Source organism: Nannospalax galili, unplaced genomic scaffold (genome assembly GCF_000622305.1).
Source record: "Nannospalax galili isolate Female #2095 unplaced genomic scaffold, S.galili_v1.0 scaffold655, whole genome shotgun sequence".
Classification (NCBI taxonomy): domain Eukaryota; kingdom Metazoa; phylum Chordata; class Mammalia; order Rodentia; family Spalacidae; genus Nannospalax; species Nannospalax galili.
Window position 1 is genome coordinate 1,876,382 of NW_008337285.1, and position 20,813 is coordinate 1,897,194.

Here is a 20,813-nt window from a genome sequence, read left to right on the forward strand (position 1 = left end):
AAGGAAGGAAGGAAGGAAGGAAGGAAGGAAGGAAGGAAGGAAGGAAGGAAGGAAGGAAGGGAGGGAGGGAGGGAAGGAAAGGAAGGAAGTTACATGATTCTATAATATCTTCAAAACAAATATGTTCATCAAAGTTTTGTTTGGGTTGATTTTCAAGTTACACTGGGAACCTTCAGGAAATCATGGCTCAAATGGAGTTTGAGGGTTTGCTATCACTCCTGCTAAACCTTTCAAAGTGATGTAACTCGTATTTGGGCTTTGACGTAAATGTGAGAATCAGAATTGGAGAAGTGTCCATGTTTGCTCTGCCTCTGTCGCTTCACTCTTGGCAGTGGGGAGGAGCAGGGACTTAGACATAGAAAAGAGTAGCTCTGGTGCAGTGAGGTAAAGGTGTGGTCATGGGCTACAGAGCTTCCCATTGGATGCTGGAGGGGAGACAGGGAACTGTGCAAGGTGTAGTAGTAGAGTAGTCTGGTCAAAATAAAGGTCCAAGCATGTCCATTGTCACACTGGTGACAGTGTGTCACATGCAGTGTTTGACAATGAAATAATTTGCAGGCTGCTGTAGTACATTTTATCAACCTTAGATTTCAGTTTTTATTGGTTACTCATTATTAAGAGCTTTTTGCTAAATAATTTGGAATGTGTGTGTATGTGTGTGATATATGTATATCTGTATTTTTGTCTTTTCCTCATTGAATTACATGTTTATTAATGATTTTGTGACTCTCTCTAATCATTACATGAAGCTCATACTAAATGATAAAAATACAACTTGATATGATAAAACATTTTCAGAGCACAGTTCTTGAGCAAACTGGGGTGTGAGCCATCTCGGAACTAGGCTCAGAATAAGGGGCTGCCTCTGCCACTCTGAGTAAACTCCAGAGAGCTGGCACTCAGTTGGGGGCGGGTGGTAGGTAAGAAATGTGCCTCATCAGGAGGTAGCAGCCCAGTGCTTTGGGGAACAGAACTAAGAAATGAGCTGGTGGGAGAAAAAGCTCTTTGGAAGGAGAGACCTGACCTCCCTTCTCCCAGAAGGGAGTGAGCAGGTTACCCCTCTGCTCCTGTAAGGATGCTGCTTAAGGATTTCTCTATTTTCCTTCTATTCTCCTAATAGCACTAGCAGTGCCTCCAGGGGACTTCTCTACACTTGAGCTTTGCAGGTTCCCATTCACCCCTCCCACTTCTTTCTCTTGCCAGGGGTCTCAGGCGGCCTCCTCCTCCTCCCTGCCCCCCCTTCTTCTGCTATCCACCTGCCTTGCTAAAGGCCTCCATTCCGCTGAGGCATCTTTTCTTTGCACCCTGCATAAGCAATTATTTCTCCTATCACGGCTCTTAATGCTTCCCGGAGAGTTAGCAGATCATTTTTTTGCTGACAGATATCACCCCACCCAGAAATAATAGCCTGCCTCCCTCAGTCTTGTTAATAATAAAAAGACACCCCCACCCCCTCCATTGTTGCTGTAGTCTGAGAGAGGGCAGGAACCCTTTGCTGCCAAGGTCAACGGGGTGGCTGGATCATTGACGCCCCAAAGAGAGGGCCAGGGATAGGCCATTGAAACTAGAGATGCATTTATCCAAGTTATACCAGCTGCCCCTCTTTATTGGAGAATATATTTGTCTGCTCTGTTTTCAGATGCCCTGTTAACTTTCTTTAAGTGGATAATATCTAAAACATACAAATAGAGGGGATTGGAAATAGAAACTCAGTTCTGCTCTCTCAGGCCAGTGTGATCCCAGTGCACTGAAGGTCATTCTCAATGTCCTCGGTCTGGATTATAAATGAGAACTTAACAGGTACAAAATGGGAGGACACTTAGGTTTTCAGAGGTCCAAGGATGACGTTTGCGAGCTTTTGCCATCTGCAAGCCTTGAAGAAGCTGACAGGGTAGTGTGAGCAGCTCTGGAAAGTCAGCACCTTGAGCTGTTTTAGTATTATGCCCTCCAGGTTAGAAGACACGGTGGCCCTCCTGTCACAAGCCTGCTTGGTGTTTCCCTGTTTGTTGTGGGTTTTTTAATGTTTTTATTTTATTTTATGTGTATGTGTGTATTGCCTGCATGTAGGTAAGTGCACCCGTGTCGTGCAGTGCCTGCGGAAGACAGAAGAGGCTGTAGGATCCCCTGGAACTAGAGTTATGGACAGTTATTAGCTGCCATGTGGGTGCTGGGATTCGAACCCAGGTCTTCTGCAAGAACAGCCAGTGTTCTTAACCACTGAGCCATCTCTCCAGCCTATTGTTTCCCTGTTTTAAAGAGTCCTGACACTCTACTTTGTCCAGAGGTGAATAACCAAGATGCAGAGAGAGCTCTTGTAAACACATTCTACCCCACAATGGCTTCTGTGCCACTTTCTTGGAGAGAAATTTTTGCAGTGAGGCTAAAGCATTAATTCAGTCTTATACTTAAAGCATCTGGGAAGAGAGCCTTACGTAGCTATCAGTAGAATGTTTGCCTTGAATAGTAGTGAGTCCTTCATCATCAAAGCCATTAAAATGGAACCCATGCAGATGGTGCAGAAATGCTGTCCCAGCATGAATTCTGACTAGATGACCCTAAACTCCCTTCTTGCTCTAAGATGCTACAACTTTGTTTCTGGGCCTAGAGCTTCTCAACTCAGTATAGTAGCCACTAACCCCACGTTGTAATTTGAAAGTTAAGTTCCTCAGTCAAACAAAGCATGTTTGAAGTGTTCAGTAGCTGTTTGTAGCTAATGGCTATCATACTGGATGGTATAGATATCAAATCTTTTCCTGATCTCAGAAAGTTCTGTGGGATGGTGCTAGCCTCGGACATGTGTGGCCCTAGGATTAAAGAATTGGTTCTATGAAGTGATCATGATCATGAAGCCTCGGGGTAGGATGGCTGGTATGTTAAAGGCCATAGAATGTCCTATCCCTCTTCTTTTTCTCCTTTTTGTGCATTCAAAAGTCCCAGCTATGCTATGAAACTATTAGAGGTGACCTTGGGTAACTTACTTTATTTCTCTGAATATATTTCCTCATCTACAGAATAATTCTTTCGAGCTCCATCAGTCTAATAAAATATTACAGCATGGCCATTCCAACTTGGTATCTTCCCAAGAAAAGTTAACAGTTTGTGCCAAGAACATGGCTTGTATTTCACTGTCCTGGTTGGTGGGGCACAGTGGAAAGATCCCAGAACTTTGAGTCACATCCAAGTTTGTCTTAGTTCAGCTGTGTGACCTTGGACAAGTAGTTGATCTCTCTAAGTCTGAATTCATCATCTGAAAATTGGAAATAAGGATTTTTCATCATGGAGGTGATCATGGCTTACCGTGAGTTCTCAACAAATGTTCCTTGGAATGTCCATGAGTAGGCCAACTCCTAGGGTAAATGGCAGAGATGCAGAGAGCAGGTAGGACTGTTTTTTCATTCACCTGTTTGGGAAATGCATAAAAGAGAATGAAGCGCACCCTTACCAGACACAGACAATATACACAAAAGTTCTGCATGGTGGAAAGTATTGCAGTCTCCAGAAGACCACCGTACTCTTGCTAGTTTCATAAAGCAGGAGGCAGGGATTGATATTTAGAGAAGACTGGGGCTGAGGCTCTTGCCTCAGCTCTTCCCCTAATCACAACATGAAACCTTCCCATATCTCTCCTATATGGAGGCTACTAGTCAAACAGAGCTTAACTTAATAAGCTTACTCTTATTAAGTAAGCTCCTTTGATAACGTGATGGATTTTTTTTTTGAGGCAGGGTCTCACTGTGTAACCCTGGCAGGCTTTGTAGACCAGACTGGCCTCTAACTCACAGAGATCCAACTGCCTCTGCTTCTTTCTGCCTGTGGAGTGCTGAGATTAGAGGAATGCACTACCATACCCTGCCTTTATGAAATTTTTTAAAAAGAAGTTTCAAGGAACATGAATCTATCATCACAGTGGCTTTTCTTTAAAAGATATACCAGGCCTACTATGTGCCAGACACTCTTATGATAATCTTAGATTGTCCTTAACTCCATGGTTTTTTTCTTTCCACATGAGTCAGCATCTGGGAAAGTAGATGAAATCCACTGAAAAACATAAATTACACATTTCATTTCAATTGAGCTCCTGTCCTAATAAGGCTTTGAAACTAGACTATAAAGTGAGTGTGTGGAGATCACCGGGATGTGCAACCTGATAGGTCAGGTAAGGTATTAATACAAACAACTATGATGGGAGGCAGGGTGTAACAGCAGCTGCCATTGAGACATACATCTTCTGTGGCATCCAAGGAGAGAGCAGTCATGTATGCCTAGGCCTCATGGAGTTGGTGGCTGGGCTCAGAGTAGGAGTTCATTTTGCCATAAGGATAAACAAACAGCAATAACAAAGATATGGTGGAAGAAACCTGCAGCACATACCCAGAAACATGTGACTATGTTTCTGTTTGAAATGAAGCATGAAGAAGTCAGCAGGAGATGAGAGGTTGGACCAGATGCCAGGGGACTTTGAATGCCCAGGTAAAGGGTTCAGACTTCCTACAAGATGTTAAAAACCCAGTGGAGAGTTCTAAGCAGGGAGAAGTGACAGGATCAAAATATATCAGAGATGTTACCATGATGCTTTATCCCCAATATTCTTTTAGGATAGCCTGTATCATGTGGTAGGTACAGGGTGGAACATAAAGGATGGAGCTACAAAAGCAAACACCTGTCCTGCTTGAGAGCAGGGCTGCAGCCACAGGCACAGAGGTAAACTGATCCTCACAATCAAAGCTGTTGTTTCTAGGAGCCAGCTGGCTGTTTTCTGCTCTGCCTGCTCCCAGAGGTGGGATTACAGGTCCCTTGGAGGGCTTGTCACAGAAGCTCTAGCAGCACCAGAGTCTGTTCTCTGGTGCCATTCTTCTGGTTCCTTTAGAATGAATGTTCCCTGGGGACTTGCCTGTTCTGCGGAGTTCATATTCGCTCAGAGACTAGGGTGTTATAACAGACTGGGGGAAATCTGGAGCCTGATCTTCAAATAATGAGTTTGTGCACGTCTCCTCTGCTAGACTAATCATCCTAAGTGTCAGAGGCTGTTGTATACATATCTGCTCCCCAGGATCTAGAATAAGGGCTGTTTACCTAGCAGCCACATCAAAACCACTGTTCACTGAGTACTTACTTTGCGCCAACTGTCGTGCCTAGGAATCTTACATGCAAACAGCCCTCTTAGAGAGCTTCTAAACTTTTACTCAGAAAGATTAAGTGACTTACTACAAGGTCACACATCTAGAAAGTGAACAGAATTCACTTCAGTTCGCCAATAGCAAAGCCTCTTACCCTCTATATCCTTTTTCATTCTATACTGGAATCTCAACGTCAGTTAAAGCAGCATAAGCTTTGTACTGACATGTTTCAAAATACAGTTACCTAATGCTCTAAGAAACATTTGTAAAAAGATAAAGTAGGGTGAGAACAAGAAAGGTAAGTCCGGGGGTATAGAAGGAAGAGTTTTCCAATAGTCAGTGATGTCCAGTTAGAGTGTAGAATCTATATGTGGTAGCGAACTTCCTGTTCTTGGAAATATCTAAGGCAGACAGGAACCCCTTCTTGGATTCTGCCCAGAATTTTCAAGGCCACTTCTAGCATTAAGTTTCTATGGAGTCAATTTTAGAAACTGTTCTTCTGGAATCACCAGTATTATGTCTTGTCACCTCTAAACTCCATTGATCATGAAACATGGGATTGTAGACAGCAGTTTTGTGAATAGAATTCTGAGCTCATGAAAATGTCCAGAGGTCATGTCATTATTATAACTCAAAGGAGCCCAACAAATGACATCACTGCTTTGTACATATAAATAAGTTTTAAATCAATTAGGAGGTAAGGGGTGGGGTATATGTGGAATCCTGTGGTTATTTTTATTACTGATTAAGGCCTAAATGGGTTACATGGACACACTTGGCTTCCTAACACTGACCACTATACTGACAGACTGATATACCCTATCATGGGTGCTCTGGACTCCAGAGGCCTCCCAGAATGAGATTAGAGCCTGCCTTCCTAGAATTTAGAGCCTAGAGCAGAGTTTGTACTTTGGGCTGGCACCTGGCAGCAACTAAAACTAACATGCCCAGTTTCTTGATTGAAACTTCCAGTCAGAATTGTTACTTTCCCTCGCCCAGAAGAATGGATGAAGTGCTAGAGAGAGGCCTAGACTGTTTCTGCAGGGGCTCCCTCCACATGGAGGGAAATAACAGAAGTGAGACGCAAGTATCTCCTTGACCCCACTAATAGCTCTGTGCTACACTCATCATTTGATTAAATCCCTCACCAGACTGGGATTTTTGAAGCAGAGACAACACTAGCACCCATCCCAGGGCCTGGCACGTACCAAGTGGGAACTCTCGTCTCATACCAGTGGTCTCCGAGAGGAACAGCTTTCAGGACTGAGACATATGCCCTTTCCTCTCAGTTCTCACAACTACAAGATCGTGACTTTGCCATGTTTTCCATGTCCTCTCCATCACAGCGGTCAGACAAGAAGTGAGAAGTGTTACTGTGATATTCAGGAAGTACCTTTCCCCAGGCCCTGCTGTTTCTCCCACCCTGTGCAGGCCACGCCTTGGCTGTGTACAGGTAAAGGGATCTGCAGGTGCTGGGTGGGAAGAAACATTGTCCAGCCTTGGTCGTGCTCCTCCGTTTGTGGTGAGTGATAGGGTCAGGAAATCATTTTGGAAAGTAGCCAGTATTTTTTGAATGTGAAATGAGATATTAGAGGAAATTCCTGACAGTGGTGTGCTAAAACGGTCCAGACACCACCAAAGGGGTACAGGTGTTCACTGGAAGTATTTCAGACACTTGTTTGGTAAAATTCAAGAGATTGCCCCAATGGGGCCTATTCGCCCAGGAAGGTTCACAAAAACCTGTATCTAATTCTATTTACTAAGCTCCAGGTAAGTGCCAGGCACATCCAGTGTATTACCAATTCTTTACAATAATCCATCAAAGGAGAACTACCCTTTTTGATAATTGAGACTTTTCAAGGCCACACAGCTAATGAGTGCTAGAGGCCATCTAAAGCTAAGGTGCATAAGTTTGCTGTTGTGTCCTTTTTGTAGAGGGTGGGGGACTGCAAACCAGCAGGAATAGAGGGAAGTAGGGGGTTGGAAATGTTAAAAGTCACTGTCAAGCTCATCTGTAAAGTCAGCCATTTACAGTCACCTGCTTTAGGTGACTGTACCCTTAGCCAAGAAGGGGTGGCTTCTCCCATTTCTATCCAGAACAAGATCTGTGCTGACCTAGAAATGCCAGTTTTGTCATCAGATGGGCTGGATCTTGGTGATTCAAGGCAAGAGGAAACAGCACTGTCTGTAGCATTGGGAACCAGGAGCTCTAGGCCACTGGCTCAGGAGGGCTAGCATGCCACCAATGCCAAAATCCTTTGCAGGCACTGAATGCCACCATTTTGAGGGGGAAAATGGGTGTTTCAGTTTAACAAAGGAACTGATATTTGTAGTCCTTCAATTATAATTTAATAAATGCCTGAGGAAACTTGAATTTTTTATTATTTATTTTGTCTGCATGTATGTAAGTGCACTTGTGTTGTGCAGTCCCTGCAGAGGCCAGGAGAGGGTGCTAGATCCCATGGAACTGGAGTTATGAAGAGTTGTTAGCCACCATGTGGGTGCTGAGAACTGAACCCAGGTCCTCTGGCAAGAGGCCAGTGTTCTTAAGTACTGAGCCATCACTCCACCTCTCAGACATGAAACTTTTAGCTTCCAGGATGAATATTCGGATATCCCATGTGGAAAAATGATTTCCCTGTCATTCTTGCCCAGTCCTCCCCTTATAGGTTCTGTACACAGATAGCTAAAAGAATGATAACTTAAGGCTCCAAATAGAGGAGAAATCTAAGCAGGAGTTAGACTGGGGATAGAATGATCCAGATGCTGTTCCCCAGACCCCTATGACTGGGGTCAGTCTCTGGGGGACTGTAGCAGTAATTTCTCCCTAGCTAAGATTCTGCCCTTGGATCATCTTTTGGGGACTTGGATTTGGTTGTATCATTGACTTTCCAGTGATAACTCTTTTTGCCTAGCAGGGTCTGTCCTCAACTTGCTCCTTTCTGGACCCCATCTCCAACCACCCAGAACTATGAGAATCAAGGTCACTACTGTGTGTTGTGCATTCATTAGATAGTAGTCAATGCACTATGCAGGCACTTTCCTAAACCCTTGACTTTCATCATTTCATTTACCCTCAAAGCAGAAGGCAGCTATTACCAGGCCACCATTTCCTGACCTCACAGCCACCCATCTCACCACCAGTCTCACTGCAGCTCTGTCTTCTTGGCCCTTGTAGCACTTGATTTATCTCTCCTCCGTGTTTGATTCACACTCAAATATAGCCCTGACATGGCACACATCTTATGGCTTTATGACAGTTGGTGTACATGTTTAACCATTCATTCTCCCACTCACCCCATATTTACTAGCACCTCCTATGAATTATCTATTACCACTATTGAACTCGGAGATCCTTTAAAGCCAACAAGTATGCCTAGTCCTTGCCTACCAAACATAGTGGAGCCTCCGGAAATGTTTGCTAAGAAAAGTGATGTCTAGTCTTGAAACAGACTTCTTTCCTTCCAACCCCAGACACTAAAGAGTAGGACACCTGTCGTTTAGCTCATAGGTTAGTGGGGACACACAAGTAGGATTCTGAGTGTTTGGCTCTGTATCACCTTAGTGGGGGAACTAAGATATAGTTTCTCCGAAGAACAATTCACATCAGCATCATTCATCAGTAGGTTTTGTGCCCTGCAGGTTTCAGGCTCTATACTGAGAGGTAGAGTCACAGACATGAATAACACACACACACACACACACACACACTCACATGTTCATGCTCACACACATGTACATGTTCATGTGCATGCTTACATGTGCACTTGTGTTGTGCAGTCCCTGCAGAGGCCAGGAGAGGGTGCCAGATCCCATGGAACTGGAGTTATGAAGAGTTGTTAGCCACCATGTGGGTGCTGAGAACTGAACCCAGGTCCTCTGGCAAGAGGCCAGTGTTCTTAAGTACTGAGCCATCACTCCACCTCTCAGACATGAAACTTTTAGCTTCCAGGATGAATATTCGGATATCCCATGTGGAAAAATGATTTCCCTGTCATTCTTGCCCAGTCCTCCCCTTATAGGTTCTGTACACAGATAGCTAAAAGAATGATAACTTAAGGCTCCAAATAGAGGAGAAATCTAAGCAGGAGTTAGACTGGGGATAGAATGATCCAGATGCTGTTCCCCAGACCCCTATGACTGGGGTCAGTCTCTGGGGGACTGTAGCAGTAATTTCTCCCTAGCTAAGATTCTGCCCTTGGATCATCTTTTGGGGACTTGGATTTGGTTGTATCATTGACTTTCCAGTGATAACTCTTTTTGCCTAGCAGGGTCTGTCCTCAACTTGCTCCTTTCTGGACCCCATCTCCAACCACCCAGAACTATGAGAATCAAGGTCACTACTGTGTGTTGTGCATTCATTAGATAGTAGTCAATGCACTATGCAGGCACTTTCCTAAACCCTTGACTTTCATCATTTCATTTACCCTCAAAGCAGAAGGCAGCTATTACCAGGCCACCATTTCCTGACCTCACAGCCACCCATCTCACCACCAGTCTCACTGCAGCTCTGTCTTCTTGGCCCTTGTAGCACTTGATTTATCTCTCCTCCGTGTTTGATTCACACTCAAATATAGCCCTGACATGGCACACATCTTATGGCTTTATGACAGTTGGTGTACATGTTTAACCATTCATTCTCCCACTCACCCCATATTTACTAGCACCTCCTATGAATTATCTATTACCACTATTGAACTCGGAGATCCTTTAAAGCCAACAAGTATGCCTAGTCCTTGCCTACCACACATAGTGGAGCCTCCGGAAATGTTTGCTAAGAAAAGTGATGTCTAGTCTTGAAACAGACTTCTTTCCTTCCAACCCCAGACACTAAAGAGTAGGACACCTGTCGTTTAGCTCATAGGTTAGTGGGGACACACAAGTAGGATTCTGAGTGTTTGGCTCTGTATCTCCTTATTGGGGGAACTAAGATATAGTTTCTCCGAAGAACAATTCACATCAGCATCATTCATCAGTAGGTTTTGTGCCCTGCAGGTTTCAGAGTCTCTATAGAGAGGTAGAGTTACAGACATGAATAACACACACACACACACACACACACACACACACACTCACATGTTCATGCTCACACACATGTACATGTTCATGTGCATGCTTACATGTGCATTCTCATACACGTGCATGCTCGTACACACATACACACACACACACACACACACACACACACACCAACATTAAGAGAACCATCAGGCTAGATGGTGAGTTAAGGTTAGAATGAGTACACTGCTGAGGAGAGTCTGAGAATGAGCCAATGTCAGACAGAGAAGGCTGACAGAAGAAGGTGGCGTTTTAGCCCTTATTGGAGTGAGATTTGGACCTGAAGAAGCACATGGGAAAGCTCCTCCCCTGAGCAAATACATGCACAAATGCATTGAGATCATATCAGTGGCAGGTGACTCAGGGAAGTCATTACTATGGACGAATCACACTATTTCCTCTTCCGTACTTCCTACTTCCTCTTCCCGCTTCCTCCTGACTGAAAAACAGTTCTCCTCTGTTATAACCTGATCTTGTCTCTTAGAGGACAGGGAAGGGAGAACCAACTGTGGAGTAAAGCCTACCAGGCAATCACATGAAGTTCTTGACTACACACACAGAGATTGTCCATGTAAAGGCCCATCTGCCTCTCTGTCATGTGCTGAAAAGATGTGGTACCTAAAGAGGCCTCACAGGCTGCCCATGAGTTTCTAGAAGATGTAGAGACTGTAGACAGCTGCCTGGCTCCATCAGCGGGAGGCCAGTGAGGCAGATTAGTCATTCACATCATTTTCTGTTGAGTCAACATCTATTTTTAGGTGTAGAACTCATAAAGGGACCCAGTGTCCCTGTCACAGAAGGAGAGAATGTGCGATGAGTGAGGGGTCTGCTCATCCTTTGTCCTCTTTGCTGCACCCATTTTCACCTCCAGAAGGTCTCAGAAGCAAGGTCCATCTTGCTGCTGAAGGTTAGTCCTTAATGTCAAAAGTCTGCAGAACATTTGTTGTGCACCCACGCTTTTCTGTATACACATACACACACCATCACACACACACACACACACACACACATATACACACCATCATACCACACACACACATACACACACACACACCATCACACACATGTACACTCTCACCCCTACAGACAGCAGGTGTTCTGAATCTGTTATACAGATTAAATAAAACTGCCAGCTGAAAAATGCTAAGGCACACAGGTCCCTTCCTGTCCACTGCTGTCAGATGTGCTCTGAAATGACTGTTTTCATCATCTATTCTGAGCCATAACCGCCCCAGAAATAGCTTTAGCAGGAAAGTGCTTTTGTTAGACTAGCTGCAAATTATATTTCAAATGTCTGATGTTGTTTTCTTTAAAAAATAAATAAGTAAATGAAAGTCTAAAATTAATGACTGCTGGGTGTGCTTTGCTTATGTGTACTGCTGAAGATCTGGCTTCTTGCAGATGGAATTTCAGATCTGTTTACACTTCTGTGTTAGCTTTTGGGGGAGAAAAAAAGCAGTTGAGAGATCTGGGAAGACAAATTTACAAAGTGGAACTTATTATAAGCGTCAGTGACGCTCTCTGCTCTCTCCCACTGCCCTTCCACTCCCTCTTGTCCACCATGCCCCGTTTCTGTTTGCTGTGGTTTTATCTGTCTTACCTCAAAGTTAAAGGCAACTAGTCCTTGTAGATGTGACAAGGTCACATATCAAGTTTCACAAGCAGATGTTCATTCAGCCCCATTTCACCAGCACTTAGCTATTCAGCAAGAGCAGACCTCGTGGGAACAGACTGGAGCAACACAAAGGATGGGGCGTAAAAGCATCTTACAGAGAACCTGATCTGTTATGCCTTGAAGAAGGGAATGAGGCAAGGAGAGAAATGTGCAGAGCAGAATTTTGTGGGTTTTTTTTTACTTATTCAAAGATTATTATGTGTTGGATACAGTAAACGCTCTATACTCCCACATCCAGGAGGTAAATCTTCAGAACTTCATGCGTGGGTAGTTCTGCATTTAACAGCTGCCACACAGTAGCTATTTTGTTCTGCACTTAGAGACCCTGATCTGTGCGTTTGTGTTCAGTTCCATCATCAAGTCTCCTTTCGTTCATCTATTGCTGTTCTCCTGGTTCTCATTACTGTTACAAGACTCACTCAAATTCTGAAATACTGGGTGATTTAAGCTGACATCGCGGGTCCTGAGGGCAGACAAGGACCTGTCGTCTTGGTTGTTGTCTCAGTCTCCACGCTAAGGATGAGTGCCTGTAATGCAGTTAGCTCCTGTTACCTTCTCCTAGGTGTCATATGCCCGTCCGAGCTCGGCCTCTATCAGGGATGCTAACCTCTACGTTAGCGGCCTTCCCAAAACCATGACCCAGAAGGAGCTGGAGCAGCTTTTCTCGCAATATGGTCGTATCATCACCTCACGAATCCTGGTTGATCAAGTCACAGGTTAAGTGTTTCTTTGTAATTTCTTTCCTTGTGTATCTGTGCCTTCTTACCCATGGGAGTAGGTCAGTGGTGGCTCCAGGTGAGGATGAATAGACAGATTTCTAACTTCAAAGACTTCTTGTACATCAACTACCCAAATTTAAAATGGGCCATCTTGAGAAGTCAGCGTTCTCTACTGTGGAAATGTCTCCAGCAGCTATTAAGGCACCTGGCAGGGTTGTAAAATAGTTGAGTAATAGGTTGTGAGTAGGACTGTATGACCTTCTGAGTCTCTCTCATCCTTCAACCAGTATACGAAAACCTACAAATATAGCTCTAGCTCCAAATCACAACATTATAGAGTTAGAACTTCAACCTACCTTATTCTGTGGGAAACAGATCTACAATGAATGGTAGTTCCCACCAGCTAGTCAGTAGCAGTGCAGGGGAATGAGCCTAGGCTCTGGTGCTGGGCTTCTTCGTCCGTAATAAAGAAACCCAACCACCGCCTCTCAGGAAGAAATGTGAGGTAGCATAGATTACACTTACAATGACAAAATGTTTTTTTTCCTACCCTCAATTTGATCCTGATTTGGACTTTACCCTCTAAGAGTAGTGTGGCACATACAAGTTTACCATTTGAACCATGTAGCTAGCTCCCACTGAAGTTGGCTCTGCCTCAAACACTGTGCAGAGAGACAGTGGGACAAAGATGCAGTACTTGCTTCCACAGGACTCCAATGTGACAAATACTTACCAGGGACTGTTCATTACTCTGTGAAAGCATACAGTATGCCTGGTGGTGATAGGTGGAGAGGCTGCATTGCAGAGGCAGTTATCAAAACATCTCTAGAGAATGGCTCAAACTTACTCGGCAAAAAAGGGAGCATAACATTCTAAATGCAGAGAACAGTATATTGAAAGGCAAAGTGTTGAAGAGGAATACAGTCTGTTGAGGAAAGTCAGGCAGGTCAGGGTGGCTGATGTAAGAACCAATAGGGGATTTGAGACTAGATTGCCGAAGGCATTAAGTGTTGTGCTGAGAGATCTGAACTTTATCTGCATGTAGGAAAGAGCCAAGGAAATATATTTTGTGGATTTTGTTTACGCAAGTGAAGAGTGAGGTACTTCAAAGTGTACAAAAGAAGCAGAGTTCGTTCCCAAAGGCTGTGGAGTGGTCAGAGGTTGCTTTCCAAACAAATGAGAGGTATGATGTGTGGAAGACACTCTGAAGACCTAAAAAGTTCTAACTGAAGAGAGATGAAGACTGAGCAGGGCAATGGTAGAAGGCTGAAGTGAAACATCCCTGTGTTCTGTGGGTAGGAGACAGCTGCCCAGAGCCATGCTGGTGGAAATACACACAGATGCCTTTTGGTGGGTGAGGGATTCAGGGAGATGGGCTCAGCCTTGGCCACAGAGGTGGGTTGAGGCCCCACACAATGTCCACAGGGCCCCACTTACCTAGTCCTAGAAATATCTACCAGCTGTTTTCTCACTCTTTACAAAGGATCTTTCTCTCTCTCCAGGAGTATCTAGAGGGGTGGGATTCATCCGCTTTGATAAGAGGATCGAGGCAGAAGAAGCCATTAAAGGGCTGAACGGCCAGAAGCCCAGCGGTGCTACAGAACCGATTACTGTGAAGTTTGCCAACAACCCCAGCCAGAAGTCCAGCCAGGCCCTGCTCTCCCAGCTGTACCAGTCCCCCAACCGGCGCTACCCTGGTCCTCTCCACCATCAGGCTCAGCGGTTCAGGTAGGCGCAACCCCAGAGGAAGAAACCTGCAGTCCACTACACGTACACCAGTCAGAGTGGGGCATGGGCCCACAGCTCCGAGATGCAGCAAGACTAATAGCCTCTGCCCCTAGCAATTGCTGTGTGAAACTACCCCGATGCCTCAGATCCCACCCAGATAAATCAGATAACCGGACTAGATGCTCCTCCTAACTTCCTTTTAGCTTATTACTGTGACTATATGATCAAACTTGAGGTTCTTTAGTAGAAACGGAATTTCTGTATTTAGACAAACAGGGGATCAGCTTCACTGAGCTACAGAAAAAGTAGCCACATTGGGCTTAGACCTAAGGCAGAACCGTGACTTCTAATAAGGTCAAAGAGTAGACTCTGAAGGCAGATCCGTGGTAGAATGCTTGTCCTGGCCTCCATCCCCAGGTAACTCTTGGATTCCAGGGGAAGAGAGACTCTCTTTAATGTTAATTTTATACTCTAAGACAGCGTACTGTGGGAAGATGAAAAGGAAGATTCACCCACACCTTACTAGTGCTTTCTTTGGGTACCCAACACCCAATAAATCCCCTGGTGCAGTAGGCATTTCCCATGGGACATTTCTAAATGGCAGGTTTCTCCCAGAACAGCTGTTGGACTTAAACTAGCCGGTGTTGTGCATGAGATAAGCACAGTCTTGACCTCCCTTTAGTAAATTCTAAACAATTATTTTATTCCACCCACATGCCAACTCCTTGTCAAACCACACATAGGAAAATAGTAGGCCCTTCTATCTGTAACAGTAATGGTCCATCTGGCCACAGCAAGAAAAAAGAAGTCCCTTCCTTTGTCCTCGCATGCCCCATGACTTTGAAACGGTTAATGATTTCACGTAGAGTTTGAGTCATCTAATTTTTATTTTGTGTAAAAGCACATGTAGTATTTATGTAAAAAAAAGCTCTCCAGCAGGCTTCTAATGGTGGAAACTATGGTTACTACTGCCCCATGGTGTGAATAGCTTGTCCCCAAGTAAGGTAGTGAATGTGAGGAAGATTATAGCATAATGACATTTTGCTGGGAGGTGTTTGAGGGCTGTAAGTATTAAGCTTTTCTTTTTTAATCCTAATCCACAAATGCTCTCTGCCTCTCTCCACCAAATTGTGTGTGGTGAGAAGACTTAGTTAATGTAGCTAGGCTAACAGAAAAGATCTGTCCTGATGTATAGTGTGTGCTCCTGTATTGTTAACCTAGAACAGAGACCTTTATTCGCAAGCTTAATTATAGTAAAAGGTGAACAATTTAAGAACAACTCCCCCCCTTTGAACAATTTCACACACAATATAAAATTAAATCCACACAAATGTTCTCAGAGGTGAGGGGAATTGAATTAATTCAAGCCTTGAAAGAAAAGGAGATTCATTAGACACTTGCTTTAGACTCCAGCATTGACCCGACCATGAATTACTTGCAGTTAGTTGGAAGCAGGAAAGGGGGACCTACCGGCGGAGAGACTAAGCAGTGGGGAAAGTTGTTGAGCTTTTCTTCTTTGAAAATGGAGCATTCTTATTAATAGTTCCATTGAGTGATCTTGCCATCTGTGAGGCATTAACCCAGAGACCCTCCTTCTCTTTGCAGGCTGGACAATTTGCTTAATATGGCCTATGGCGTAAAGAGGTAATTAAAACTCCACAGATTGCCAGATGTCCGTGTTGGCACAGACTGGGGCTAGAATTTTTTTTAATTCACTAACTTTACTTTTATTTTTTTAATTCTTCCTCTTTCTTCCACCAGCATGTCAAATTCTTAATTTAATTTTGGACCTCAGTTGATATTGTTTCTTTTAGGACACACAAAAATGTATTTGTGTGTTGCATTCTTTTTCTTTTTTTTCTTTTTCTGCAGGTGGGCTTTCCCTATGGTTCAGGTGCCACAGCTACTAAGCCCTGGATGATCTGTTCCTCTGGGTTGCTTCCCTCAGGGAGAAAGCACTGACTTTTTTCTGGCTGATTTTGCAAACTTTGCTGAGCAACTGTTTTGCATTACTGATGCCAAGATTCAGTTAAGAGGGCAGATTCCAGCAAATCAAAATTAGAACATTTTGCTAATCGTGGCTGACAATCTTGTGCCTTCTGCAGTGGGAAAAATTAGATTTTTGGACCACAAGCCCTGGGTAAATCATAAATTAATACATGGATTTCCCACCCCCACCTTGGTGTGCATTTTAGAGCACATCCTGAGAGTGGAATGTATCTGTGTGCACCTCAACCAGGGGTTTCTTTTGTTACAGGTTTTAACAGTTAACTCTAAGTCTTCCCTCGGTTACTTATGTGTGTGGGTTTCAAACTTGCAGTTTCTTTCATTTAAAACCTTTTTATGGGTCTGGGGATTCAAATGGGATCTAGGCTTTGGGACTTCAAATGAAGTCACCAGGCTTTCCAGGCCCAATCTGAAGCCAGAATCTTGGGAAGCTGGATATGTGATGTCACTGTGCCCATGAGATTCCCATGCGTGCTTCTGATAGGCTCCACTGCACTGCTGGGACATAGTCTTCATCATCTTGCTCAGTAGAGCTGCACATTTTAATTCCCCTTCATCCAGTTCAGGGAAAGAGATATGCTCTCTAATAGCCTGCATCACACTCTCCACTCTCTGTGACTCTTTGAATACTTGGCCATGCATGGTAAGTACCCCAACTCTGGAAAATAGCACACAGTGAAGGGAGTAAGTTGACTGCAGACTTCACTAGCAGAGTGCCAGCCTCTTGAATCTCAATCCTAACACCAGTGAGAATAACTGTGAATTATCTCCACATGTCTAACACACTGCTTGCCTGTTCCCAGGCATCTTTCATCTCTTCTAACTCTGTCCCATCCCTTTGCTGCTCTTTGACTTAGTGAGATAGCACCAAATGTCATAGGGAAAAGGTGATGCTTTTAAAATAGGTAAGGCCAGGGAAGACTCGGCTGTGGCCTGTATGCTGCCACACACTCTGGTGTCAATCCAGCCCTGCCCAACCCAATCCACTGTAGCCAGGACTACTTGATAACAGGATTCTTTTTCTATTGAACCCAGATTTAGATCCAGCCTCCTTCGTACCTTTGTGTTCCAGGTAACCATTACCAACTTGAGTGGCAGTCCCACTTAAAACCTCTTTGCTGGCTCTGACTTTGGCCTTAGAACACATACTTAGTTGTTTTCTGCATATAAACTAAAAGGGGGCACTTCACGCAGCTAAAGGAGAAGCAGTTTAGAAGACAGTCTTCAGAAATAATACAAATAGCAATTAAGTTATTGGTCCCTTTAGGGATTCGTATCATGATGCATTTTGCATCTGTCTTATGGTTAGTTTTTAAGCAAGAGGGAAGATTGACTTAGTGAACAATAGCTAAAATCATGTCTACATATTAGACATGACTACATGTTAACATATTAGACATAACTACATGTTAACACATTTTAGCAGCCATTTGATTATCTAAATTCTAGTTAAATACGGAAGTTTAATGAGACTTTTGAACCCCCAAGAGTGTTTGCTTATTTTTAAAGAGTCATTACATTTTGCCCCATACTCTTGTCTGATTTGGGCTTCCTCTTCTCCCATTCCCTCCTCTCATACACCCCACCAAATTCAGCCCCCCAAAAAGCAAGCTACTCATCAGTGAATAGCTTAAAACTCCCTGTGTAAGTTCAGCCAGAAACAGAATGTGAACCAATATCATTTTGCCATAGGCTCTAGTATCCCAATCACTTCTTCCATCATGTTACATGGATTTATTGCCAAATGTTACATGGATTTATTTTATCCAACAGTGAATAGATTCTGAAGGCTTTTGTTTTTTCCTCTCAAGATTACATAAAACCTGACATTTCTAAACCTAATATGAAAGTTTTTTCCACAAGGCAATTAGCATTTTATGTTTTTCTAATGTATAGTAATTCAAGGTTTATAAATGCACAAACCACTTGAAATTTTGTTCCACTGATGCTCCCAAATGTATTCCAGACAATATAGCATCAAGGAGTAGTATACGTCTATTATTACTGCTCCAGTTCTGAGGGAGAACCCTTATGAGTAAAAGCTAAAAGAAACATGAACCACTCATCTGGTTAACAAGAAGATATATCCTCATGCAGCTCCATCTTCAGTAATGTCAAGAGGTCTGTGACAGACATAAGTCAATCAAAAGACACTGTGATGATGGTACACTTGAGCACACTAAGGCCGTCCCCCAACATGCCTAAAAAGTAACAGAATAAAACTTTCCAAGAATTGACATCAACCAGTTGGTTGCTCCCTCAGTCAATAAACAGCTATTGTTTTCTATGGGTCACTGAGTTCTGTTATGTGCTTTGATAAATGAATAAACCCAACAACAGAATGAATGAAACGGAGTTCCTTTCCCAAGCACTCACTGTGTGTGGTGGGTAGGGTCAGGGTGGATCAATATGTTGTGGGCATATGCTGTGTAAAAACTGTGAAAAGCCTTGCTCTGGAAGCTTCTCAAGGGTTTTAGAAAATGACCTGGCCTTTTTCTTGCCATGCACATGCCTTAGCTGTCCAGCCACCCCATCGGAGAAATGCCAATGGTAGCTTTTGCATTTTGGTTTTGAACCCCTGAAGACTCTCCTGTAAAAACTCACTCAGCCCTTTGCCCTATGTCTGTGTCTGTGCATCTCTGTGTCATCCATGGTCAGACTGATGTCTGGACCAGTCCCCCCTTCTGCTTGTCCCCCCAGGTTTTCTCCAATCACCATTGATGGAATGACAAGCCTTGTGGGAATGAACATCCCTGGTCATACAGGAACAGGCTGGTGCATCTTCGTCTACAACCTGTCCCCTGATTCCGACGAGAGTGTCCTCTGGCAGCTTTTTGGCCCCTTTGGCGCAGTGAACAACGTCAAGGTCATCCGTGACTTCAACACCAACAAGTGCAAGGGATTTGGCTTTGTCACCATGACCAACTACGACGAGGCAGCCATGGCCATCGCCAGCCTCAACGGTTATCGCCTAGGAGACAGAGTGTTGCAAGTTTCCTTTAAAACCAACAAAGCCCACAAGTCCTGAATTTCTCACCCTTACTTATTAAAATATATAAATATATACGAACAAAACATGAGTGCACACACATACACAAAAGAGAGAGAAACAAAACTTTTCAAGGCTTATATTCAACCATGGACTTTATAAGCCAGTGTTGCCTAAGTATTAAAACATTGGATTATCCTGAGGTGTACCAGGAAAGGATTTTATAATGCTTAGAAAAAAAGAAAAAAAAAACAAAAAAATACCTTTGATGCATTGAATGTTCTTTCATAGCTGTCGTTGTTGAATATAATATACATAGATAGCGATGTGCGGGGATTTTTACCCAGCCAGCTAACTTTACTGCCTTCCTTGAAGGTGGGTCTTTTTAAGATGACCATTCGCTCATTTGAAGAAGAAAAACAAAAAGCAAAAAAAAAAATAATAATAATAAACAATTTTTACAGAGTAATAGGATTCAAAGAAAGAAAAAAAAAGATTTTTCTTTTTTTCAAAACGTTGATCCAATCAGATTGGTTTAAAAAAAAAACCCACACAAATTAAAGAGGAATAATAAAAATTGCAAAAATGAAAAAAAAAAACTTTTGCAAATTTTTTTATTTTTCCTTTTTTCTTTTATATCATGTGAACTGAAACAGTCTTCTGTTAGGGTGGGGAAAGGGGGTACCTGATGACATTAACAATTTAATAACATTAACATTGTTGCCAAAGAGGTGGTCTCTTTGCTGAAAATGGGTTTCAAGAAAAATCTATTTTTATAAAATATAAAGAATTTTTACAAGAGAATCTGGATTTGAGAAAAAAATATTTTGACTGGCTAATTTAGGGGAAATTGACAACTTTGTCGCGTTCATACTGCACTGGTAACTTTTTAGAGATCAAGATGTGTGTTTTAAACTGGATTCGTAGACTGTTTTTTGAAGGATGGGCTATAAACAGATGATCTTCATATCTTTTCATAGCATGTAATAATAAAATATTAATTACTAGGGGAAGGAGTGTTCGTTCTACCCAGGGTACCACAGTTCCCCACAGTCAAAACCCAAAAGCAAGGAGATGAGTTGAAAGACAGTTTTTCTTTAAGTCATCAGTATGGGATGTCAGCAGAACAAAACTTTAAAAGATTCGTTTTCCTTTTAATCTAAAACTTCCTTAGTTTGAGCAGTAGGTGCTACGAAGTTATTTACATATCTTAGTATCATAGTTAAATGTAACGTGTTTAGGAGAGGAAAACAAAAGATACATTTGCTTTAAATTCATTAAGAAATTTTCGAATTCACTTTGTAGCCCATGCTGATAATACTGGGCTGTGTTGGTATATTTGAAACACTGTTTATGTTGCTTGAAACACTTATTTATTTAACACAGGTGTGATGATGCCTAAGGCCGAGATCAAATATAGCTAGATTGGCTAGACTACTTATTTGTTTACTTAAACTATGGGAAGAAGCATATTACTGTGTCATTTGTTGTGTGTGTATGTGTATATATATAATATAAAT

The 20,813-nt window shown here is 43.0% G+C and overlaps 1 protein-coding gene across 7 annotated transcripts in view; it reads left to right on the top strand.

Annotated features, from left to right (window-relative positions):
- Elavl4 (ELAV like RNA binding protein 4) overlaps positions 1-19,545 on the top strand; it is a 94,671-nt gene extending 75,126 nt beyond the window's left edge. For 4 of the 7 annotated variants that reach the window (XM_008832423.2, XM_008832421.2, XM_008832425.2 and 1 more), the window contains exons 4-7: positions 12,413-12,566; positions 14,072-14,297; positions 15,903-15,941; positions 18,963-19,545. In XM_008832423.2, the coding sequence (XP_008830645.1) occupies positions 12,413-12,566; positions 14,072-14,297; positions 15,903-15,941; positions 18,963-19,332 (789 nt within the window). In that variant the 3' untranslated portion in view covers positions 19,333-19,545. The remainder of the gene's footprint in view (positions 1-12,412; positions 12,567-14,071; positions 14,298-15,902; positions 15,942-18,962) is intronic. The other 3 variants (XM_008832422.2, XM_008832428.2, XM_008832426.1) reach the window with 1 other exon arrangement.
- Positions 19,546-20,813: the final 1,268 nt, after the last annotated feature.